We start from the raw sequence: 20,586 nt of genomic DNA on the forward strand, positions 1-20,586 counted from the left end.
GTCACGCTAGCAAGAGGTGAAGTGTACAAGAAGGACAATGTTGGCCATGTTTGTGAAGATGTGGTGCTATTTATTAAAGAGGTCATAGACTAAAACCTGATAAACGTATCTCATAGATCTCTATGCACTAAAATGCCTGTATGAAGAAGCAAAAAACCAGTTATTCCCATTCCCATCCTGTTTGTTTGGGGTGGTGACTATGATTGAGACACAGAATTCAAGTGCAGGGAACTGTTGCTGCAGGAGACTCAACCCATGTAGCTTGAAACAAAGTAACTTTGGGGTCAAATTCTGAAATAATAGTTTTAGACGTGGTTTATGTATACCTTTACATGAACAAGAGCCCAACAGTCACTGTTAATTTCAAAGATCAGTAACCTAAAAACATGGAAGCTTGTTAAGAACGAACTGAGCGGGGCAGCTCTATCGGTGGTTCCGGGCCATATGAAGAGAATTACAGACCATGCAAATTAACAGAAATAGAACAAACAAAACGGGTGCGGGCATAAATATTGCAGCGAGGAAGAAGAGCCTTTGCGAAGGCTGGCCATGCCCCGATGAACGCAGGAGTAGATAATGATCAGCCTGCCTGGGTTTGCAAAAGCTCTGTGGTCCAGTCTCAAAAATCCTTGCGGAAGGTAAAGGAACGGTGGGATAAAGTGAAGGAGATCATGTGGTTGAGTGATGGGTTAGAAGATGAGCTGACGGGTAGGAAGCGGGGCAGAGAAACGAATGTCCCAAGCGTCCCTGTCGTGCCCCCTCTCCTCCCTGCAGCTGAGGATGCTCACCTGGGGATTTCTGCGGGGGTGTGTGCTACACCTTAATAAATGACCTGGAAGTGAAATTAATAGTAAGGCAGTATTTTTTTTTGCTGGTGATATGAAGCTAATTAGAGTTGTAAAATCAAGGGCTGACTATGGATGATAAAAGGAAAGATGCAGTTCAAGCTGGATAGATGTAAAAGGATTCTCATGGGGGGAGGATAAACAATCCAAACTTGACACAAAAAACGGTCCCAGTGCAGGGACAAGTTCTTTGTGTCCCGGTTCCATGGAAAAATCAGCTCAGTTCTCATCTGCAGTCAAAAAATAAATGGAATAATTGAGAACAGGAGGGGGAGGAAAAGAAACCGAAAGGGAGAACATCGTTGTACCGTTGTCTGTAGTAATCGCCATGTGTCTGTGTTTTGTGACCGATGCCTGCGGTTCTGGTTTCCCCCTGCTCTCGAAGAAGATACAGAACTGGAAGTGTAGCAAGAGTATTAAGCGGTATAGAATAGCTTCCGTACGAGGAGCAATGGAGTCGACTGCGAGTAGTCAACCTTGAGAAGAGACCTTTGGGGAGTGGGGTGCGAACGAGGACTTTAAAATCCTCGTGAAAGTTAACAGGGAAATGCTGCTCCTCTCTTCCGATTCTGAAAATGCAAGTACCAAGCAAAACTAGCTTGAGCAGTAGTTGAGTGGTGGGGCCGCGGGACGTTGCCTTTTCAAAGAGCTTACACAGGTTCAGAAAGGGATCAGGTTAACGGGGGAAAATCTATTGGGGTGTGAAATACCGAAAGGCCGCCTTTTCCTTAGGAAATTCTGTAAAATACATGTTGGGCAATGAAAGAATGTTCTGGGAAAGTACAACTGTTTGCTCTGTCCCACGCGTCCACCACCAGCCATTCCTGCAGACAATATATTAGGGTGGATGGACGTTTTTCTCGCATACCATATGCACCCATTTGTATTTTTTTTTAATCTTTTGTTACACACCTATTTTAAATATTTTTTCCTGATATGTTGTTGAGGTCCCGTCCCTGGAGGTGTTCAAGGCCAGGCTGGACGTGGCCTTGGGCAACCTGGTCTAGCGGGAGGTGTCCCTGCCTATGGCAGGGGGGTTGGAACTCAATGATCTTCAAGGTCCTTTCCAATCCAAACCATTCTATGATTCTGTGCTACGTGGGGAAAAAAACCCAACCCCAAATTGTTGATTGTTTTCCAGTCCTTTTCCTACCACTTCAGAGCGAAATAGTAGCTGCAGTTATATATCGGAAAGCTGTCGGTCGCTAAAGCAGGCTGGCATTTTATCTTGGATTCAAGAGAAGACTAACAAAGTCTTCTCTTTTCAACATTCTTACCTTAAATGATTTGTGGATTGTTTTGGTTTTTGGTTTTTTTTTGTTTTTTTTTTTTTGTTTTTTTTCTTTCCCATTTACTTCTGCTGCGGGAAATCTTGTGGATTGGCCATTCTGTGCTTGACTGATATTTTGTTTGGTTTTTTTTTTTTTGAAGGTACATGGGAATAGGACTTTCTGCTCAAGGGGTCAACATGAACAGGCTTCCTGGTAAGTCACTGTCAAGATGGGGTTTGGCTCACCAAATCTGCGGTAAAGCCTGTGTTAAATGTTCATTTGAAATAAAGATTTTAATTTATGTGTATGAATTAGTGAATGTGTGTTTCTATTCATAAAATGTCATGACTGAAAGTGTGTTAAATCTGGAAATTTCAAACTATTGAGTGTTATCCTAAACTGAGTTTCTAGTATTGTTGATGTAGCCATGATGACTTTAGCAGTTAACAGAAATTAATATTAAATTAAGGAGTAGGATGATGAACTTTCAGACATGCGAGCTCTTCTTTGCGTCTGAAAACTAAGTAGCAAAATAATTTGACATTTAATCTGTATATCCCACTTGACAAATTTACATGAAAGAATCTGAAAATGACAGGGAAATTGGCCCGTCAGGTTGTCTCTCCTCTCTTCTTTCCCTCTTCCCACTGAAAAACTAGAAAAATGGGATAGAGTGGCATTTGCAGTTAATATTGTTGCTTCCTTTTGTTTGTAGTGTTTGGTTTTATGTTAGCCTCTAAGTTGGTTAAGTAGCTTCTTTTTAAAAATAAGTAATCAGCAATCTTTTTGTATAATTTTTAGTTAATACGTTGGATATTGTTATGATCAACCTAGTGACTTCTGTAGCGGGAATTCTTTCAGCTGGGTTTGAAACTAGATGTTTTCTGTGTTTGGTAGAAAGTAAACGTTCTTCAAGTGTATGAATGACAGCTGATTCCCAGTGGTGGTTTGGTTTTGGGTTGGTTTTTTTTTTTTTTTGGTCTTGAGAGTGGTTTACTTCTGGTGGAGCTGTTTTAAAGCTGAAATGTGTGTTCAGCCCTTATTACGCATCTTGGTATCTCCGAAGAAGAATGTTTTCTGAATGTCTTAACAAAAGGAAGAGCTTCCGTAGGGGTTGCGCTAAGGGCCCTTGTGAATTCACTTCTCGGTGAGGATTTTGCTTTCATCTTCACTGAGAACTTGCATGTTGAGAGAGTGGAACGCGCTCATTTTTTTTTCCTTATAACCTCCAACTGAAAACGTTGCAGCATTGGAGCAAAATCCCTGACTGCTCTGTTAGCAAAACACGTGATTCTGTAACTCTCGAAGTTCCAAAATGTATAGTTCTATAGCTATGTTTCTGAAATTCTGCTGAGACTGCAGAGGGAGTCTCAGCAAGCAGACGAAAAGGAGACGGAGCCAGCCGGGATCCTTGGATAATTCCGAGGAATAGCTGGTTTTCTGGTGCCTGTTCTCTTAATTGTAAATCTGCTGCTGAATTTTGCAATGGCACGTCTGCCTTGTCTTGTTACTGAAGAGAAGCGTGGAGATCTTGGAATACATGAGGGAGCCTTTGGGACCTTTTGCATTGATAAAGAAGAAATTTGGAATCGTAGGCTAATTGCATTAGTTAATTAGTTCAATTAAAATTTCACTAGTGAAACAATAAGCGTTGTTGTCTTAGTGACAGCATGTCAGTGCAGCGTGCGAGCCGTTCAGAAATCACAGCCGTGGTTCACAGTTGCAGACTGACTTTCCTTTTCCAGGTACCACTTTGATCACGTTTGATCGATGTCGAGAGCCTTCTTTTCGCCACTCTCAGAGGCACGTCCTGAGACCTGTTGGTCTGACTGGGACACAACCTTCCTTGCATTGTTTTTTCTCTGGTAATTTGAGGCCTGCCTAGAGAGCTTGTGGAACCTCTAACTTTGGAGATATTTAGGACTCAGCGGGACATGGCCTTGACCAACCTGATCTAATTAGACCTCCTGTGAGCAGGGGTTGGACTGGGTGACTTCTGGAGGGCCCTTCACTCCTCAGTTATTCTGCACTTCTATGATAACTCTGGTTTTTGGAGAATGTTTTCAGTGACATCCATGTTTTCTCTGGAGATTTTCAAGACCCGCCTGGATGCAGTCCTGAGTAATGTGCTCTAGGCAATCCTGCTTTAGCAGGGGAGTTGGACTAGATGATCTCTAGAGGTCCCTTCCAACGCTGAAAATTCTGTGACACTGCAAACTGTATTTGTTAATAATTGTCATGCCAATGACAGCATATACACATTAGAGAGAGAGATAAGGTCACAGGGCTTTGTCCACTCGGAACTAGACTGGGGAAGGCAGGACACTGCCAGTTTTCTCAAGTGATACTTGGTTGCACAAAGGTAGGGAATGTCTACATGAAGATGATCTGGTGTAAACAGGTATAGAAGTCTCAGTTTTCAGACTCCTCCTCTCTCTGCCCTCCCTCTCCCCCCAGTCCTCCCGACCCAAGTGCCTTGTGTGCGTGTACAAGGTGAAGCATGAGTCTGGTCCCATCATCTCTTCCCAGGGTTGAAGTGCTTGGCTGCTTGGAAGAGGAGTTGTTTGGCTATTAAAGGAGCATGAAATGACTCTCCGGCTCGTGCAATGGAAAGATGGGTGGGATTGTCTTGGGATTGATTTGGTCTGTAGACTGCTGCTTGGATTATGCTTAACCTAGGAGTCTCCTGGGATTAGAATACACAGAGAGAGAGAGAGAGAGATAAACCACGGTTGAATACTAACCTGAGATGATACGTACTGAAGGCCATAGGTGGGCTGTCCTGAAATTGAACAGCCAACATATTTTTTTTTTTTCCTTTAGAGACAAAGAATTAGCCAAAGCACTTCTGATAAATGGCTTTAAAGACCCAGAGCTACATAAGCAATGTTTTGTGGCCAGTTTGGGTCAAAGTGCCCGTTATTTCTAGAGTGTATGTGGCGAATGTGGAATTCTTTTCTGAGTGAAATAAAACATGCAGTGAACTTGAGACTTCAGATAGCCCCTATTTAGCAATGAGTTGTACAAATTTGATCCCATGAACCTGTTGTTTGTTTGATCACATGCAGATGATGCTGCCAAGAGGGATTCTGTGGGCACAGTTAGGTCGATCTCCCATCGTCTGTGTAAAATGAACTGCATGGCTCCGTTTTACAGCTCACTAATTATCTTCCTGGCTTTTGGAGAATGAGTCGGATTTATTTTTTTTTATAGTATATTGCTCAAGTAACTGAAGTGAGAAACATGTATTGGGCTTAACCATTATCAGGTCCTTCGCAGCGCAGAGTGAGTGAGAGCTCAACAAAGAAGTGACAGACTTTGGAGTCTTGACTTGGCTTCTTGTCAAAGTGTAATTTTAACTTTTTGTGACCTGAAACCCTGCCACTTTTGTCTCCCTAGAACCTTTCTAAGTCACTTCTGCTTTAACAGAGCAGTTTTCGCTCCGTGTGCTGGCAGGGCAGCGTGTGACCCACTGCAAGTAGTGGTTTGGGAGCCCAAAGCCCGGTATGGCAGCCAAAGTTGGTACCTTTTTTTGTTCCCAGTTTCAGTGGGGATCCTTGGCACCCCGTCAGCCCTCATTCAAGGAACAATCTTGCTGCTGGGTTCTGTCTCAGACTCCTTCCACCCCCCCCCCCCTTCCCCGAGAACAAACACTTTGGCCATATCCAGTTCCAAGTCAGGGCATTCATGCTTTATGCCAAATTTATTTTGGCTTCAGCCCAGCTCAGCGCTGGCGGGGGTAACGCTGAGCTTTCTCTGAAGGTTGGAAGTGCGATTGGAGCAACCTGAGCGTTTCCTTAAACCACCCCTCTCTGCGTTGCGAACAGGACCGCTTTTACAGGGGGGTGCCCCGTCCCTGGGCCACTCGGGATTTCTGTGGGCTGTGCTTTGAAATTCAAACAGCAGCTCCGAAATTATTGTGGGATTTTCATCGAAGTGCCAACTTTTGTGACCCTGACACATCTCGATTTTTTTTTTTTAATTATTATTTAAGCTTTTAAAAGTCATTTAGAAGACTTACTAATAAACGTGCTGCTTCAAACTAGGGGCTTTTATTGAAACGTCTGCTCACTTCTTTCCCCAGATACAACTTTTTTTTCACGTGTGCTCAGCATTTTGGTATCTGAGGATGAGATTACGCATTACGGGTGAACTGATCTAACTCACTGTCATCAAAGGGGAGAAACCTGACCCTTCCTCTCCCCCCACCTACAGCTGCACAGTCCCTCTTCTTTCCTTGTGCAAGCCCCTGTCTCTGGCACTTGTCACCTCCTTGGCCAGGATGGGTTTCAGTCCTGGCAAGAACCTGCTGCTTTTGTGCTGTGTTGGGGTGGTGACAGGCTGGTTCCTTCAGAACTCGTGGAGCAATGCTCTTACCTTTGCATCCTGAATGTAACATCTGAAATGTTTGTTGTGGTTTTTTTTTTTTTTTTTTTTAAATTATTTAACCCTCAATCCAGTAAGTTTTTCTGAGCCCATCTGAAAACGTGTTGGTGGTTTGCTACAGGTTTCACCTAACCTTCATAAAATGGAGAAGAGAGGTGTTCCCGCCTTTAAAATAGATGAGATGTGCACATGGGAGATGATTCTTCCCTGCATGTGGTGTTCTGCATTGGTTCAAGTCCTTCATGCTGCTGAGAGATAACGTTTTATTTGTTCTAGCTCTTTGAGGGTAACCCAGCAGGAACACACAGCCAGGCGGAGAGGGAAGGAGGGATGATTCTCTATGGTAGCTGCAAGGTCTTAATTCAGCCGAAAATGTTGTGAAACCATACCCTTAGGCATACCCTGCTTCGGTTTCTGAAACACCATAGATAGGATCTGTCCAATCACTTTTGGAGACTTTAAACACCCTCGGGTTAATAACTGACTTGCCCCGCTGTGCGGCATTGTGAAAGGCAGTGCTAACTTTCACAAAACAAAACAATGGTGAGTGAAACTTTGATTATTTTTTCACCTTTTCAGAAGAAAAGATACTGCTTGGCTTATTCCCTGTCTGCCTGCTTCAAACTCCCTATTAAAAGAACAAGTTTTCAGATTCAAGAATGTTTTACAGACTTGAATTGGAAACCGGCTCCGTATTGGGGTTTGGCTTCTGGGACCGTAATGCCTTAAGCTGGGTCAGCAAAACCAGAAACAGTTTGTCCAACTATCCCATGTCTTTGTTCAGCAAAGTGTGAGTGATCTGTTTGTGTAGATACGTAGGTTAAAATAAAAATGAGCACTGGGAATTAAGACTTCCCCATGCTGCCCTCCTCTGAAAGCCATCCATCCTCCTCCATAAGCCACCAACATGATGAACGGGCTCTCCGATTTAGCTCTGTTTGGAGGTCCCTTCCTCTCCTTTGCATTCTCCACTTGCTGATAGGTTTCTGTTGACATTTATAGACAGGACTTTATTGCTTCTCAGGTGATCTTGCGTGTTATCAGCGGAGATGCAAGCAGGGGAGCCAAGGCTGTTGAGGAATCTCTTTCTGTTCCTTCCTTTGAGAGGAAAAAGGTACTGGTTTCTCCCCTAGGAATGCCCACAAAGGTTTTTCAAGCAGGTGTGCTCCCTTCCGGGGGTGACCAGAGAAGAGAGGCTGGATGGATGTTGTATTGTAGGAACCAGTGAGAAACTAAAGGGACTGGGCTTGTTTAGCCCGGAGCAGAAGAGGCTGAGAAGGGATGTGGTAGTGGCCTTTCACTATCTGAAGGAGCTTGCAGAGAACGTGGACCCAGACTCTTCTCAGAGGTGCACAGTACAAGGAAAAGAGGCAACGGGCACTAGTTCCGACGTATAAAATTCTCATGGGAAATAAGATATTATTGCCCATCAGAGTTGGGGATGGATTACTAGAGAGGTTTTCAAACCTCAATTGGCCGAGGCTCTAGGCCTGAAGTTAACCCTGCTATGAGCAGGGAAGTCTGGCTCGAGACCTCCAGGTGTTCCTTCTAGCCAGTTTTGGGTTTGGGGTTTTTTTCCGTCACTGCCAGGGGGTCTTTCTACTTCAGTTGTGTTTAAGGAACTTCATTTCCGTGCATCAGCTTCTGCTTTCGGTTGCCACTTTCTGTGACTCCAATGACAAATGAAGGACCTGTGCTAAAGAACTTACTCCCAATGGTAAATATAATAATTATAGAAGATGAGACCTCACCAAATCATCTGATCTGAAGTTAATTCAATTATGCATCAGTCCTGCCTGACAGGTGTGTGTCTAAACCAGTCTTTCATTATCTTTCTGGCAACTTCTTCCAACACTGTCCTTGTGTTGGACACTTTTCCTGATGACAAAGCTGAATATCCCATGTAGTCGAAGCCTACTGCTCTTGGGTCATGTGAAAGTGGAGAATAATGAATTTCTTCCCTCTTTGTAGCTGTATGCATGAAGACCTCTATCACTGTTTTGTGGTCTTCTCTCTAGACCAAACGTCTCCCTATTTGTCATATTTTCTTGATTTGTGACAACTCTTGTTGACCTTTTCTGAACTCCATCCACTGGGTGCATCACAAGCACCCGTGTCTTACTCCCTACAGTAAAAGAAAATATTAAAATTCAGAGCAAGTGCCGGAAGCGGCTCTTAGCCCACGCTGCAGACAAGGGCAAAGGAAAATCCTTGCCAAGCTTTCATGATCTCTAAGGCTTAAGCAGAAAGGGGAGGGGAAAAGCTCGATGGTTAACTGGGAGAAGAAGGGCCTTCCCCCTTGGCTTCTAGAGCAACCAGCAAAAGCCCTGAAGTATGGGATTAAATATATGAACAGTATCTGGCAAATTAATAGTGATTCAGTCTGCTTTCAAATCCTCCTGGCTAAAGCAGCATTTTGGACACCCGGCTTGATTTTTCTGTCGTTAGAAGTAATTTCTATTAAGTTTGTTTAACTATTTATGGAGCAGATCAAGCTCTGTCTTAAAATACCTTATAGTATTTGTCCTGCTGCAAAGCTCTTCCAGAACTGTCCTTAAAAATAGTTGCCCAAAATAGCACGTGGGGTTTCCATACAGTGTCTTAGTAAAGTCTTGTACAATGATGCTCACGCTTCCTTGTCTCTTTAGTAAGTATACCCCAGATGTCACTTTTCTTCTACTCTACCTGCTGTGTTGAGGAAATAGAACGAATCGAAGGTTGCTTTTAGTTTAGATGCGGTTTTAATTACATAGTCTATTCTTATTGCAACTTGTTGACACATTCGGAAAGCAGATGGGTGGAAAAAAGGACGAGAAAGCAGTGGCAGTCCAAGCTGCTGACGGTGTAGAGTCCATGTGTCAAGGCTGAGCGAGCAGACATCAGGCTATGGTGTAGAGTCCATGTGTCAAGGCTGAGCGAGCAGACATCAGGCTATGGGCAAGCTGCCTGTTGTGCTCAGCACATGTCAGGTTGAAGTAAAGCTTCTCGTGATTGATGCCTCCAGAGCATGTAGGGAACCTTGGAGCACCATGGAGGAACCCAAATTCCGTTCTGCCCCTCCAGTATTACCCATAAGGAAGGCTTAATGCTGTAAAGAAGCACGGAGACATTCAATTTACCAACCCTTTGACCCCTGTTTTTTTCTTAGTGTTGCTGCGGCTCTTCATGGAGACCTTGAGACCATTGAGGCTTCTAGTTAGACCACTCAAATTATTCAAGAACGTCTGAAGGAAGTCTTGTTATTTCTTAGAAGGGGTCTGAGTACTTGCTTTTATCTGATTGTTGCTTATAGTCCTCTTTTTCTTGCCTGTTTTCCTTGTATTTTCTACTTGCGCTTTGTTGGGTCCTCTTCAGGACTAAGCGCCGTGGAAACCTTTGAGTACTACTTGATCGAGTTTTGGGATAAAAGTGATTACTCGAGTAATTTAATCAGAGTGGTACCAAAATGTATGCTTGATTCAACATTTAATACTTTTTATGGCAACTTGGATCTGTTAACATTACTTCTGCTAGATCGGTAATGGCGATACCGTCTAGACCGTGTCCTGCTGGAGTTATTCGATGAAGAGTTAGTATATAACCCAACTCTGCTTGCCACTCTGTGTTTAAACCTATCCCTTTGCTAGCCAGGAGGAGATTTGACTTGTCAGGAATTCTATTTTATTTGTGCAGTGAGTATAGCCCAGGTGGAATGGTACCCAGATCTTCATTCTGGTGTGTGATTTGCATATAGATAACTGTAGTACCCATAAGGAATTTCATAAAGACCTCATTATTTAGTACCTGTGTAAATTGTAGAGGATGGCGATTAATTTTTGTATGTCAGGTTAAGGAAAATATAGGGTTGATACTGATTTTTTTTTTTAAATAAATAATAAATAGATGTGTATTCCCCCAAAAACTGCTTATGGGAACACCTCCGGGACTTAGTTACCCATGCAGTCCTTCAGCTGGCTGTGCCAGTTCCTGTCCACAAACTGGCCTATGCTGCTGGTACCCTCTCATTTATCCTAGCAAACCAGTTTGTGGGCCTGCATATGAACTGGGTCATGTAATTGGGTTAATACTAATGGGCGGGGGGGGTGTCACTGCTTGATTTTGGGGTTGTTATTAACTTGGATCTGTTCTATGGCCCAGTTGATGACACAGGTAGTGCAGGTTGAAACCACTCCTCCGTAGAAACTTCATTCTACAGAAACGTGTGGGTAGCAGTGGTCTGAGATTAATTTTCATAGACATAAATATTGCTGCCACTGAAGACGTATGCTGAAAGCCTTAATTAGAGACTGAGCATGCCCTCCAATTGAGTTATCCACTGATCGTGGAGATTTTTTCTGAAGGAGCATCTTGTTGGGGTATACTGGGTTGAAGCTAGATGATTGGCGGGCGTGTCTCTTTAATTTTTGATCTTTCTGTGCCACTTTTCAAGTTTTTTTTTTTTTTTTTAAGATGACGGCTGGATATCTTCGTTCTGGTTATTACTAAGATGATATTTGAACTTGATTGGATTTTTTTTTTTTGCGCTGAGCTTTGTTGTGTTCAGTCATGTGAAAACAGATGTCAATGAAAGCATACGCTTATTTTGCTGTTACTTATCTGGTGCTTTGTAGTCCAGATGAGCAAGGGACGAAAGGTTTGTGAAGCCACTGAGCTCAGAAGGGCTATTAGCTATTATTAGGAGGGCTGTGTGCTAGTAGTGGTGGTGCAGCCTTCATTAGCGTCTGCAGAATACGGGTAGAGCACCTTCTGTCTTGATGTGGTGGGTGCTGCTCCAGATATGGAGGTGTCATGAGGAAAAATCAAACGTGGAGGATGGAGGAGAATCACAGAATCATAGAATGGTTTAGGTTAGAAAGGACCTTGAAGATCATCTAGTCCCACCCCCCTGCCCTGGGCAGGGACACCTCCCACCAGCCCAGGTTGCTCCAAGCCCTGTCCAACCTGGCCTTGAACACCTCTAAGGATGGGGCAGCCACAGCTTCTCTGGCCAACCTGCGCCAGGGGCTCATCACCCTCAAAGGCAAGAACTTCTTCCTCTTATCTCATCTCAATCTCCCCTCTTCCAGTTTGAAGTCATTCCCCCTCTTCCTATCGCTACATGCCCTTGTAAAAGGTCCCTCTCCAGCTCTCCTGGAGCCACTTTAGGCACTGGAAGGCTGCAATAAGGTCTCTCTGGAGCCTTCTCTTCTCCAGGCTGAACAGCCCCAACTCTCAGCCTGTCCTCCCAGCAGAGGTGCTCCAGCCCTCGGATCATCTTTGTGGCCTCCTCTGGCCCCGCTCCAACAGGTCCATGTCTTTCCTATGTTGAGGGCTCCAGAACTGGATGCAGTACTCCAGGTGGGGTCTCACCAGAGTAGAGTAGAGGGGCAGAATCCCCTCCCTTGACCTGCTGGCCACACTTCTTCTGATGCAGCCCAGGATGAGGTTGGCCTTCTGGGCTGCGATCATGCACGGCTGGCTCATGTTGAGCTCATCAATCAGCACCTGCAGGTCCTTCTCCTCCGGGCTGCTCTCCAGCCATTCTCTGCTGAGCCTGGGGTTGTGCTTGGGATTGCCTGTCTTGGGCAAGAATCCTGCCTTGGGAAACTTCTAGGCCAAATGCCTTCTGGCTCTGGCTGATCTGGTGCTGATATGTTACAGAGGCCATGATGTACACGTGCTTGCCGTGGCTGTTATTGCCTTAGAGTACGATGGGATGAGGGCATCTACAGAAATTGTCTTGGTGGCAGTGAAGGAAGTTCTCTGAAATTAAAGGACGGTGACTTCTTGCAAAGAATGTGTATTGTGGAGGAGGTCAGTCTTTTGAAGCAGAGGCCACCAGAAGTTCATTCGCAGTGAATCGAGGGGAATTCCATTAATCACTCCAAAATACAGAGAGAAGTGAAAGATCAAAGCAGAGAGAGCCTCTGACCTGCGGTGGCTGCGGGAGGAGGGCTGCGATCCCACCACCGCTGGTTCTGCTTCCCCGGGCTGAGCAAACCCTACGCGTGTATTTTGAGCAAGACACAGTGGAGTAGCTAAGGAAAGTGTCCCGTTGCTTAAACGCAGGTTACTCGGGAGCAGTTAGCAATGCCAAAAATGTGGGGTCCAGTAGGTGGTGAGGGGGAAAAGCAGCCTGAGAACTGCTCCAAAAACTTCCCTTGGGTAGCCTGGTTGCTGCCAACTTAACTAGGTTTTGACCTGAAAAAGTAATTTGTATCTGTCTTCAACATCCTGAGAGGTTATCAGAATGTTTCGAAATGGCAGGTTTTGGTGCTGCGCAATGGAAGAAATGAGAGTGAAGTGGGTCAGTGTGTTGGTTCAGGTCCGGAGTTGTGCAGAATGCGTTTTTAAAGAGATTCTTCAGCATTCGAGAGCTCAGCTGGATTGGTGGAGATTGCCGTGGACAATAAACATATACTGCCAAGAAAAAGATACGCATTCCAATAGATTTCAGATTTCTGGCCTGTGTAAGTCAGAGCCTTTTGGATTTGTCTACGAATCTTTTATTTTTGGAAGTGGGGTGTATTTTTTAAGCGAGTCTCCTGGTCATCACCACTTCCTGTACTTTGATTTACCTCTTCAGTTGTGCTACCCTTCTTTCTTCTGAACTAAACTGGAAGATGCGCTCCGGGATCACAGTTAGTGCCCTCCAGCTGCTAGTAACTATTCAGTCCACAGGACAAGGCTAAGTAATACAAGGTACCTATCCCCATTTAAAAAAAAAAAAAAAAAAGTTTAAAAATCTTGTACTGGAGAAATAGTGTCCTGAGACTGATTGAAACAGGTTCTTTCATTCTCCAGATCCGCTCTTAATGTGCGGCACTATGTGCTGTTTTCAGAAAAGCTTTTGGTTACTATTATTTTATTTTTTAAAATTTAAGTCCAAATGAAAGTCATGCTAAAGAAATGGATAAGGAATTTGATCTTCTTCTAATAAAACAAAAGGATTTCATTTGAACTTAAGTTTTCACATATTTTTAGTGTAATAATTTTTCCCATATGGAATCAATGTCATGTGTTCAGTGTATGTAAAATTTCATCATTGGAAAGTAACCTGAGAAATACTCGTTTTCTGTTTATTGTGAGCATCTCTGGTTCATTTATGTTGTTTCTTTTTTCATCTTCACTCTGTTCTATGTGTTTGCGGTGCCTGACCAGATTTTAAATACAGCATGGGTCCCCTCCTGCGTCTATGTTAAAGATTCATGATCTCTGAGTTTCGCTGGCATTACTTAACTCGCCTTCATCTTGTTTTCTCTTCCTGCTTCTGCTCAGTGCAGATCAGTAAACACCCTTTAAAAAGGTTGTTCTTTCTCAAAATTGTATGATCTTTATTAAAAAAAAATAAAATCCTACATGTCTTTGTGAATCTTGTCTTATGTGATTGACCTGTCCACTACCAGTCGAGCTCTGCTGAGCTCCACTTAATTGCTCAATCGTCTTCTCCTCATCCCACGTAAGCTTTCACGCTTTCCAGTTTGCTCCGACCCTAGTTTGTATGTTGAGATCTCCTGAACTTGTATGAGAATTCCAGCTTGAATACTGAAGTGGATTTGATGCATTTGCTATGAATTCATTCGTATCCCATCTTCAGCTCCTCGAAGAACTGGAAGTTCATTCTTCCACATTCTTCAATTTTTCGCATATCAATAGTGGGCTTTCTGACAAAGTTTGCATTTGCACGATCTAAATTTTGGCGACATCCAAAGTCAAAACTTACTGGTATACAATTAAAAGAATTAACTGGGTGTACTGTGTGTGAGTGCGTTGTGGTATGGGAGGGGAAGGTTGTCGCCAAGGATGGCTGTGATGGTTTTGTTATAAAATATACATTGAGTTATGTGAATTGGTATTTTAGATTAAAATTGTGGTGTTAGGGTGTTTGAATAAAACCTGAATTCAGATCAGCTGTTCTTTTAAAATGTGTATGTTCTCTTGAAATCAGTAGTTTGCAAGATTTTTGTTCTTGAGGAGCATGGTAGCGTTTTATCATAGAGCCATAGAATGGTTTAGGTTGGAAAGGACCCTGAAGATCATCAAGTTCCAACCCCCCTGCCATAGGCAGGGACACCTCCCACTGGCCCAGGTTGCCCAAGACTATGTCCAGCCTGACCTTGAACACCTCCAGAGATGGGGCCTCAACAACCTCTCTGGGCAACCTGTTCCAGAGCCTCGCCACCCTCAAAGTGAAAAACTTCTTCCTAATGTTTAATCTGAACCTGCCCTCTTCCAGTTTAAAGCCATTCCCCCTCGTCCTATCACTACGTGCCCGAGTAAAAAGTCCTTCCCCAGCTCTCCTGTAGGCCCCCTATAGGGACTGGAAGGCTGTAATAAGGTCTCCCCGGAGCCTTCTCTTCTCCAGGCTGAACAGCCCCAACTCTTTCAGCCTCTCCTCATAGGAGAGGTGCTCCAGCCCTCGGATCATCCTCGTGGCTCTGCGCTGGACACGCTCCAGCATGTCCATGTCCTTCTTATGGTGGGGACTCCAGAGCTTATCTTCCCTGCTGCTTCTTTGCTTGGGGAGGGTGTCTTGCATTTGGCCAGCCCCTTCTGGGGACATACCTTTTATGGAGCCTGGCAAAGGTGGTCAGCTCATAGTCAGCGCTGGAAAAAGAGCTTGATGTCCACACCACTTTCAGAAGGGAAGTTGTTGGGGCACAAAGGAGCCCAGCTGAGGAAGCTTGAGCTGTCTTGGGGAGATCCTTAACCAACCTTCACTACAAACATGCTGTGCGGGAATTGTAAGAAATGCACAAATTTGTATTTTAGTTTATGTTCCATCCTCTTCTTCTTCCCAACGGTTCTTGTATGGGGCAGTCGGGGTGCTGGAGTGTGGTGTGTAGGATCTGTAGTTCCTAGCGGACGGACTCATACAGCTTTTCTAAGCTGTGGAGAATCGGCCTCTATTCCCCAATGCACTCCTGTGCTCTGCTCGTTAGGTGTGCCTCCCCTAATGAGTTTATCTTGCCCATAGCTGGGTACAACTTGTTTAGGTGGGACACGTTCTAACACATGAGCCTTCTGCAAAGAGCTGATAGTGGGGCAGTTGGCATGGCGTGGAGGAGTTGGGCAGCTATCTTAAGTACACTGCAATGACACTCGCTTAAGAGTGACAATGGAGTGGTGATGATGGAGTCCTCGAGTGAAGTCAGACGTGACACTCCTCGAATGTGGCCAGACGCGACACTCTCTATCAGATGCGTCCAGAGCTGGAGAGTAACAAAACCAGCTCCTGAACCATCGAATTGGGGTGAATAACCTTCTGAATTTAGGTTAAATTTATTTCATGTTTTATTAATGCCTATTTATGTGAAGATTAGGATTAGGTAAAGTAAAAGTTACTGTCTTTTTTCCCCTTCAGCTCATGTGTTTGCTTGTATTGATTGCCCTGTCTGCAGCCAGAAAAACTGCTGCCAGCCATTCCGTCGGGGTTTTAGGGAGGCGTTGTTTTTATTTTCTTTCTTTTCTTTTTCTTTTTCTTTTGCTCTTTTTAATTAGACTAGGTTTTGGGCACACAGACTTCAAGATTGAATGGAGGAGGCGGACCAAAAGCTGAGCTTTCAGTAACCAAGCTTCACCTGGGAACAATTGGGAAAGTGCTTAGCCACATCATTCAAGCTGAACAAAACCATGGGTCAGTATTTCAAGGCAGTAACCTTGGCCTTGGAAGATTAACCAAAGGAAGCGTTTCCACTGGCTTTAAAGTGCTCAGGCATCAATGTGGATGAGTAAGAAGTGATTCTTACTCAGGGCTTCTGGCTGTCCTGCGCTTTTCCGTGCCCTGATTTCCACGCCGTAACTCTTTTGGAGGTGGGCTGGCTCCTCGTAGGGGTTCTGCACTCTTTCCTCATGCACCGTGTTCCCAGAAATGTGTTAATCCTGCTTTAGCGGGGGAGTTGGACTAGATGATCTCTAGAGGTCCCTTCCAACTCTGAAAATTCCGTGATTCCATGATACGGGTTCGCTGGAGCCCACCTTTGCGTGGAGCTTTCTGTCATCCGACAGGTTGTGTTGATTTTGTGTCACATCAAACCAAGAGTTTCCAAAGCAGAGCGGAGATGGCGTTGCACGATGAGGTTTGTGATTTGGTCTTCACCGATACTACAGGTTGCACCTCCAGCTGTGGCACAGGTTATGGACAATCCAGGTAATCTTAGTGACAGTCAAGAGCTGACTAGCAATTCCGAGACAGCAATTTAGCTGTCAACGAGATTTGTCATCAGCACTGCTTATTTTTCAGATAAAAAAATCCTTTCTAGTGGCTGTACCTATTATTTGAGCCTTTCCGAGAAAAGGTAACATCAACACAAAGCTTAATTTCACTGCAACTCAAACTGATGGATAGCGGCTGGTTTTACTGATGGATAAATACGATCCTCTTCAGAAAACCCTGTTGCTTTACCTTAATAGATGTGGAAAGTATTTAAGGAAACCTCAGTTTAGAATCTACAGGGCCTCGTTGCAACCCCTTAACATCATGAGATGTGCTGCTTCTGGGAGACTTCTCTCTCCATAAGGCCTTGTGTTTATAGAAGTAATTTCTTGATCATAATTTTCTTACCTCATTAAATACCATTTAAGGGATTGTTTTTAATAGTAGCTGGACGCGAGCCCCCTGTGTTCCGCAAACGGCTCTGACATCGCTTTTGGCTGAGTCATTTAATTGCTCTGCCTCAGTGTCTCTGTAAAATGGCTTTTGCCCGTTAGGTTGCAAGGTTTTTCTGAAAGCGTCTTAATATTTTCTAAAGGTATTCTTGCCCATCAGCTAAAAGTTGAAAAGCTCACCTGGGAATGAAAATGCCAATTATTAAATATGATGAGATTTGAAGCCTGTGTATGTGATAAGCTTGGTCTTTGCCCCTGCCACTTAATAGATAAACGGCAAAACTCCGCAGCTGATTTTTATTTTTCTATCCCTCTCCTCCCTTGTTTTGCACCCCCGCACTTCTCCCCACCCCTCCAGCGTGGTGTGCCAGGGAATAAAATAGATATAATTGTACCATGCTGACCTGATAGTGCTAGAGAGCTTTTTGAGCCTTGCCTTTGTAGGTAGAACCCACCTGGTTTGTAGCTGTGCTTTAACGATGTTGTGCTCTTTACAGGGCTATAGCTACGTCTACAACGTAGCTTGTCTTGACCTCTCCGAGATAGGAAAGACCAGATCATGTTCTGACTCTGGCAGAAGATGCCCCGTCGAGCTTGTAAGTTAGGAGGGCTTGCCATCTTTATTCGTTCAAGGAAGTAGGATTTTTATCTTGATTACCGTGTTCTGCGGTGGGGTGCATCCTAATTAATAGAGAACTGGATTCATTAGCAAATCTCTGGGGCAGGTGGAACAGACCGTTCCTGTTGACAAGGTATTGCCCGTGCTGCAGCCTTCCAGAGCTTTCTGGTTTTGTTTTTTCTCTTTATGAGTCAATGGGTAGCGTCATTTTATATAATTAAGTTTAGACTGTGGTTTGATGTTGTTTTGAAGCCTAGTTAACGTGCAGTAGCTGTCAAATGGTAAGAGTTGCTGTTCTGGTCTAAAAATCACCAGGCCAGATCAATATTGTTAAAAAGGGAATTTTACAGTGTTACTTTCTGCTTATAGTCTCCTGGATCAGGCAATAGCTGTTAGCACCCACGTTCTGTTGGATCTCCCAAATTCTTGCAGGCCTTGTTAGCTGTCTTTTTTGGAGTCTTTTTGATCTTTGGGTCACTGTGTCCTTTTGACCCTGCTCTCTGTTAATATGAGAGAGAGAAGTTGGGAGGGCTGGAGCCCCTCTGCTGGGAGGACAGGCTGGGAGAGTTGGGGGGGTTCATCCTGGAGAAGAGAAGGCTCCGGGGAGACCTTAGAGCCCTTTCCAGTGCCTAAAGGGGCTCCAGGAGAGCTGGAGAGGGACTCTGGATCAGGGAGGGGAGCGATGGGATGAGGGGGAACGGTTTTAAATGGAAAGAGGGGAGATTTAGATGAGATATGAGGAAGAAATGTTTCACTGTGAGGGCGGTGAGCCCCTGGCGCAGGGTGCCCCGAGAAGCTGTGGCTGCCCCATCCCTGGAGGTGTTCAAGGCCAGGTTGGACGGGGCTTGGAGCAACTGCTTATTGCGGGAGATTGGACTAGGTGACCTTTAAAGGTCCCTTCCAACCTAAGCTATTCTAAGATTCTATGTTTTCTCTCTTCTCTCTCCCCCACCCCCCACTTTGGATGCTTTAAGTCCTTGGGCTGAGCTTTGTCTCTTTACAGTTGCAAGTGCAAGTCCTTTATTCAGAGACATTGAATAGCCTCTGAGCCAAAGCTACAGCCAGGCCTGCCAAGAGTCCTGTGCTCTTTGATTAGCATCATCTGGTGTTGCTCTGTAGGGGCCAAACCGGCCTTGGATGAATCTGCTTGATTTGCTTGGATGAATCGCTGGGACGCGTGCGGTGTTGTTGTGCACTGCACCTTTACCGTGTGCACGATTCAGTCTACAAAGACTATGGGACCTGAGCTTGTCCAACCCCTGCTTTAGGAATTTTGTCCTCTGTGGGGTGAAGTGGGTTTATTTTCTGTTACGTGCATTGGTCCTGTTGTGCAGTGTTTGGGCTTCTGCTGCATTCCAACTCATTTTGCCACCTTGCAGAAGAAGTGGAAGCTGTTACGAGAACGCGAAAGTTGGGGTATTGCTAGCTTCGTTTCCTGGTGTCCCTAGGTAAGTGGGGTTTAGGGATATTTTTTTATTCCTTGATACGTTCTGGGCAGATGTCCAGGCCCTTGAAGTTCTGCCAGGAAGATGCTGTAATACGCTAAGCACGCTGTTCCCTGGTCCTATTCCTGTCCTGCAGCTGGTGTTGTGACTGTACCTAGACAGTTGTTCCATGCCAGGATGGTGTCTCCCCTATTCCCACCACCCCGGATCTATAGCATAGGTTGCTGTGGCCACTGAGCAGCTATTTTTGTCGTCTGGTAGTGGAAGTAGAAAGCTGAGTTGCAACGTTAATAGTTGATCTGATCCTGAAGCATGGTTGAATGAAGAAAAACAAAGCTGCCTCCTTGCTCTCGCCCGAGCATCTGACGTCTATGCAACTTCATATGGTTTGGCATAAATCCTATAAAACTGGGCTACAGCTGAGATGTTGCAGCACCCCAAGATGGTTCTTGGGGCAAGAGGCTTTGCGTCACCAGGCATTCAGCTTCGAAGGCTGTAGGAGCACAGGGGCTTGCTCAGCCCTCCCTTTGCTAGGGGCAAAGGTGTGCTTGCACTGCTGACTCTGGGCTAACGTGCACCAAAGGCACATCCACTGGCAGAGCCAAATCCACTGGAAGATGGTAGAGCAATCAACACAGGGTGGTTCTACTTCTGCTGTGATAATGGCTTCTTCCCCATGTTTATTTTTGTCCTGTCCCTGTAGACACCGGTCCCTGCCTGGGACTGCTCTGTCCAGGACATCGTAGAAACAACTCCTGCTTCTCCCTGCACCATATTCATCTGTTCAGCTTCTGTTTAATGTACTTTCCCCCTCCACTGACATCATGCTCTGCCGCTGCCAAAGACCCGGGGCTGGCTGAGCAACAGCAGCCCGCACGGCGCAGTGCGTGGAAATGGCCCTGCCTCCAACCAGAACGCCGTCCAGCAGCAACTCTGGGCTCCGGATCTGGCTCCCCCCTCAGCATCCCGTTCCTCAAGCACTGTACGAGCAAGGTTTGTACATCTGTTTCTGCTGGACCTCGGATTCAATAAATCTGATTAAAATTATTTTGTTCGGTTCATTTCAGTGTGTTGACAAAAGTTCTTGTCCCTCTGCGGCTAGTGTTTGCACACTACATGCCCTGGCCCGGGCAGCTGCGGGAAGCTCGGATTGCTGTCCAGAAGAGTGGGAAGAGGAGTGCCACAGGCAAAATTCTGGAAAAGAACAAGGAAGGGAGAAAAAAAGAAAAGTGTTTCAAAATAGAAAGAGAGAAAGTAGGTACAGTTAAAATAAGGACTGCTCTACTGTCCTGAAGAATGAGCCTCCAAAGTCCCACATTCTTTGGGATGTAAGAGAGAGAAATCCACCATTTACCAGTCTTACTTCAGGTTCTTTCTGAGGAACTTCCATCTTGTCTTCCTACGGCCAAATACATACTTCACTGGCATCGCTT

The 20,586-nt window shown here is 44.9% G+C and overlaps 1 protein-coding gene across 4 annotated transcripts in view; it reads left to right on the forward strand.

Moving 5' to 3' along the window:
• Window positions 1-20,586, forward strand: part of RANBP10 (RAN binding protein 10) — an 81,719-nt gene that overhangs the window by 20,280 nt on the left and 40,853 nt on the right. For all 4 annotated transcript variants that reach the window (XM_082489234.1, XM_082489235.1, XM_082489236.1 and 1 more), the window contains exon 3: window positions 2,277-2,329. In XM_082489234.1, coding sequence (XP_082345360.1) covers window positions 2,277-2,329 — 53 coding nt within the window. The remainder of the gene's footprint in view (window positions 1-2,276; window positions 2,330-20,586) is intronic.

This window comes from Vanellus vanellus (assembly GCF_965231255.1).
Source record: "Vanellus vanellus genome assembly, chromosome: 12".
NCBI classification, from domain to species: Eukaryota; Metazoa; Chordata; class Aves; order Charadriiformes; family Charadriidae; genus Vanellus; species Vanellus vanellus.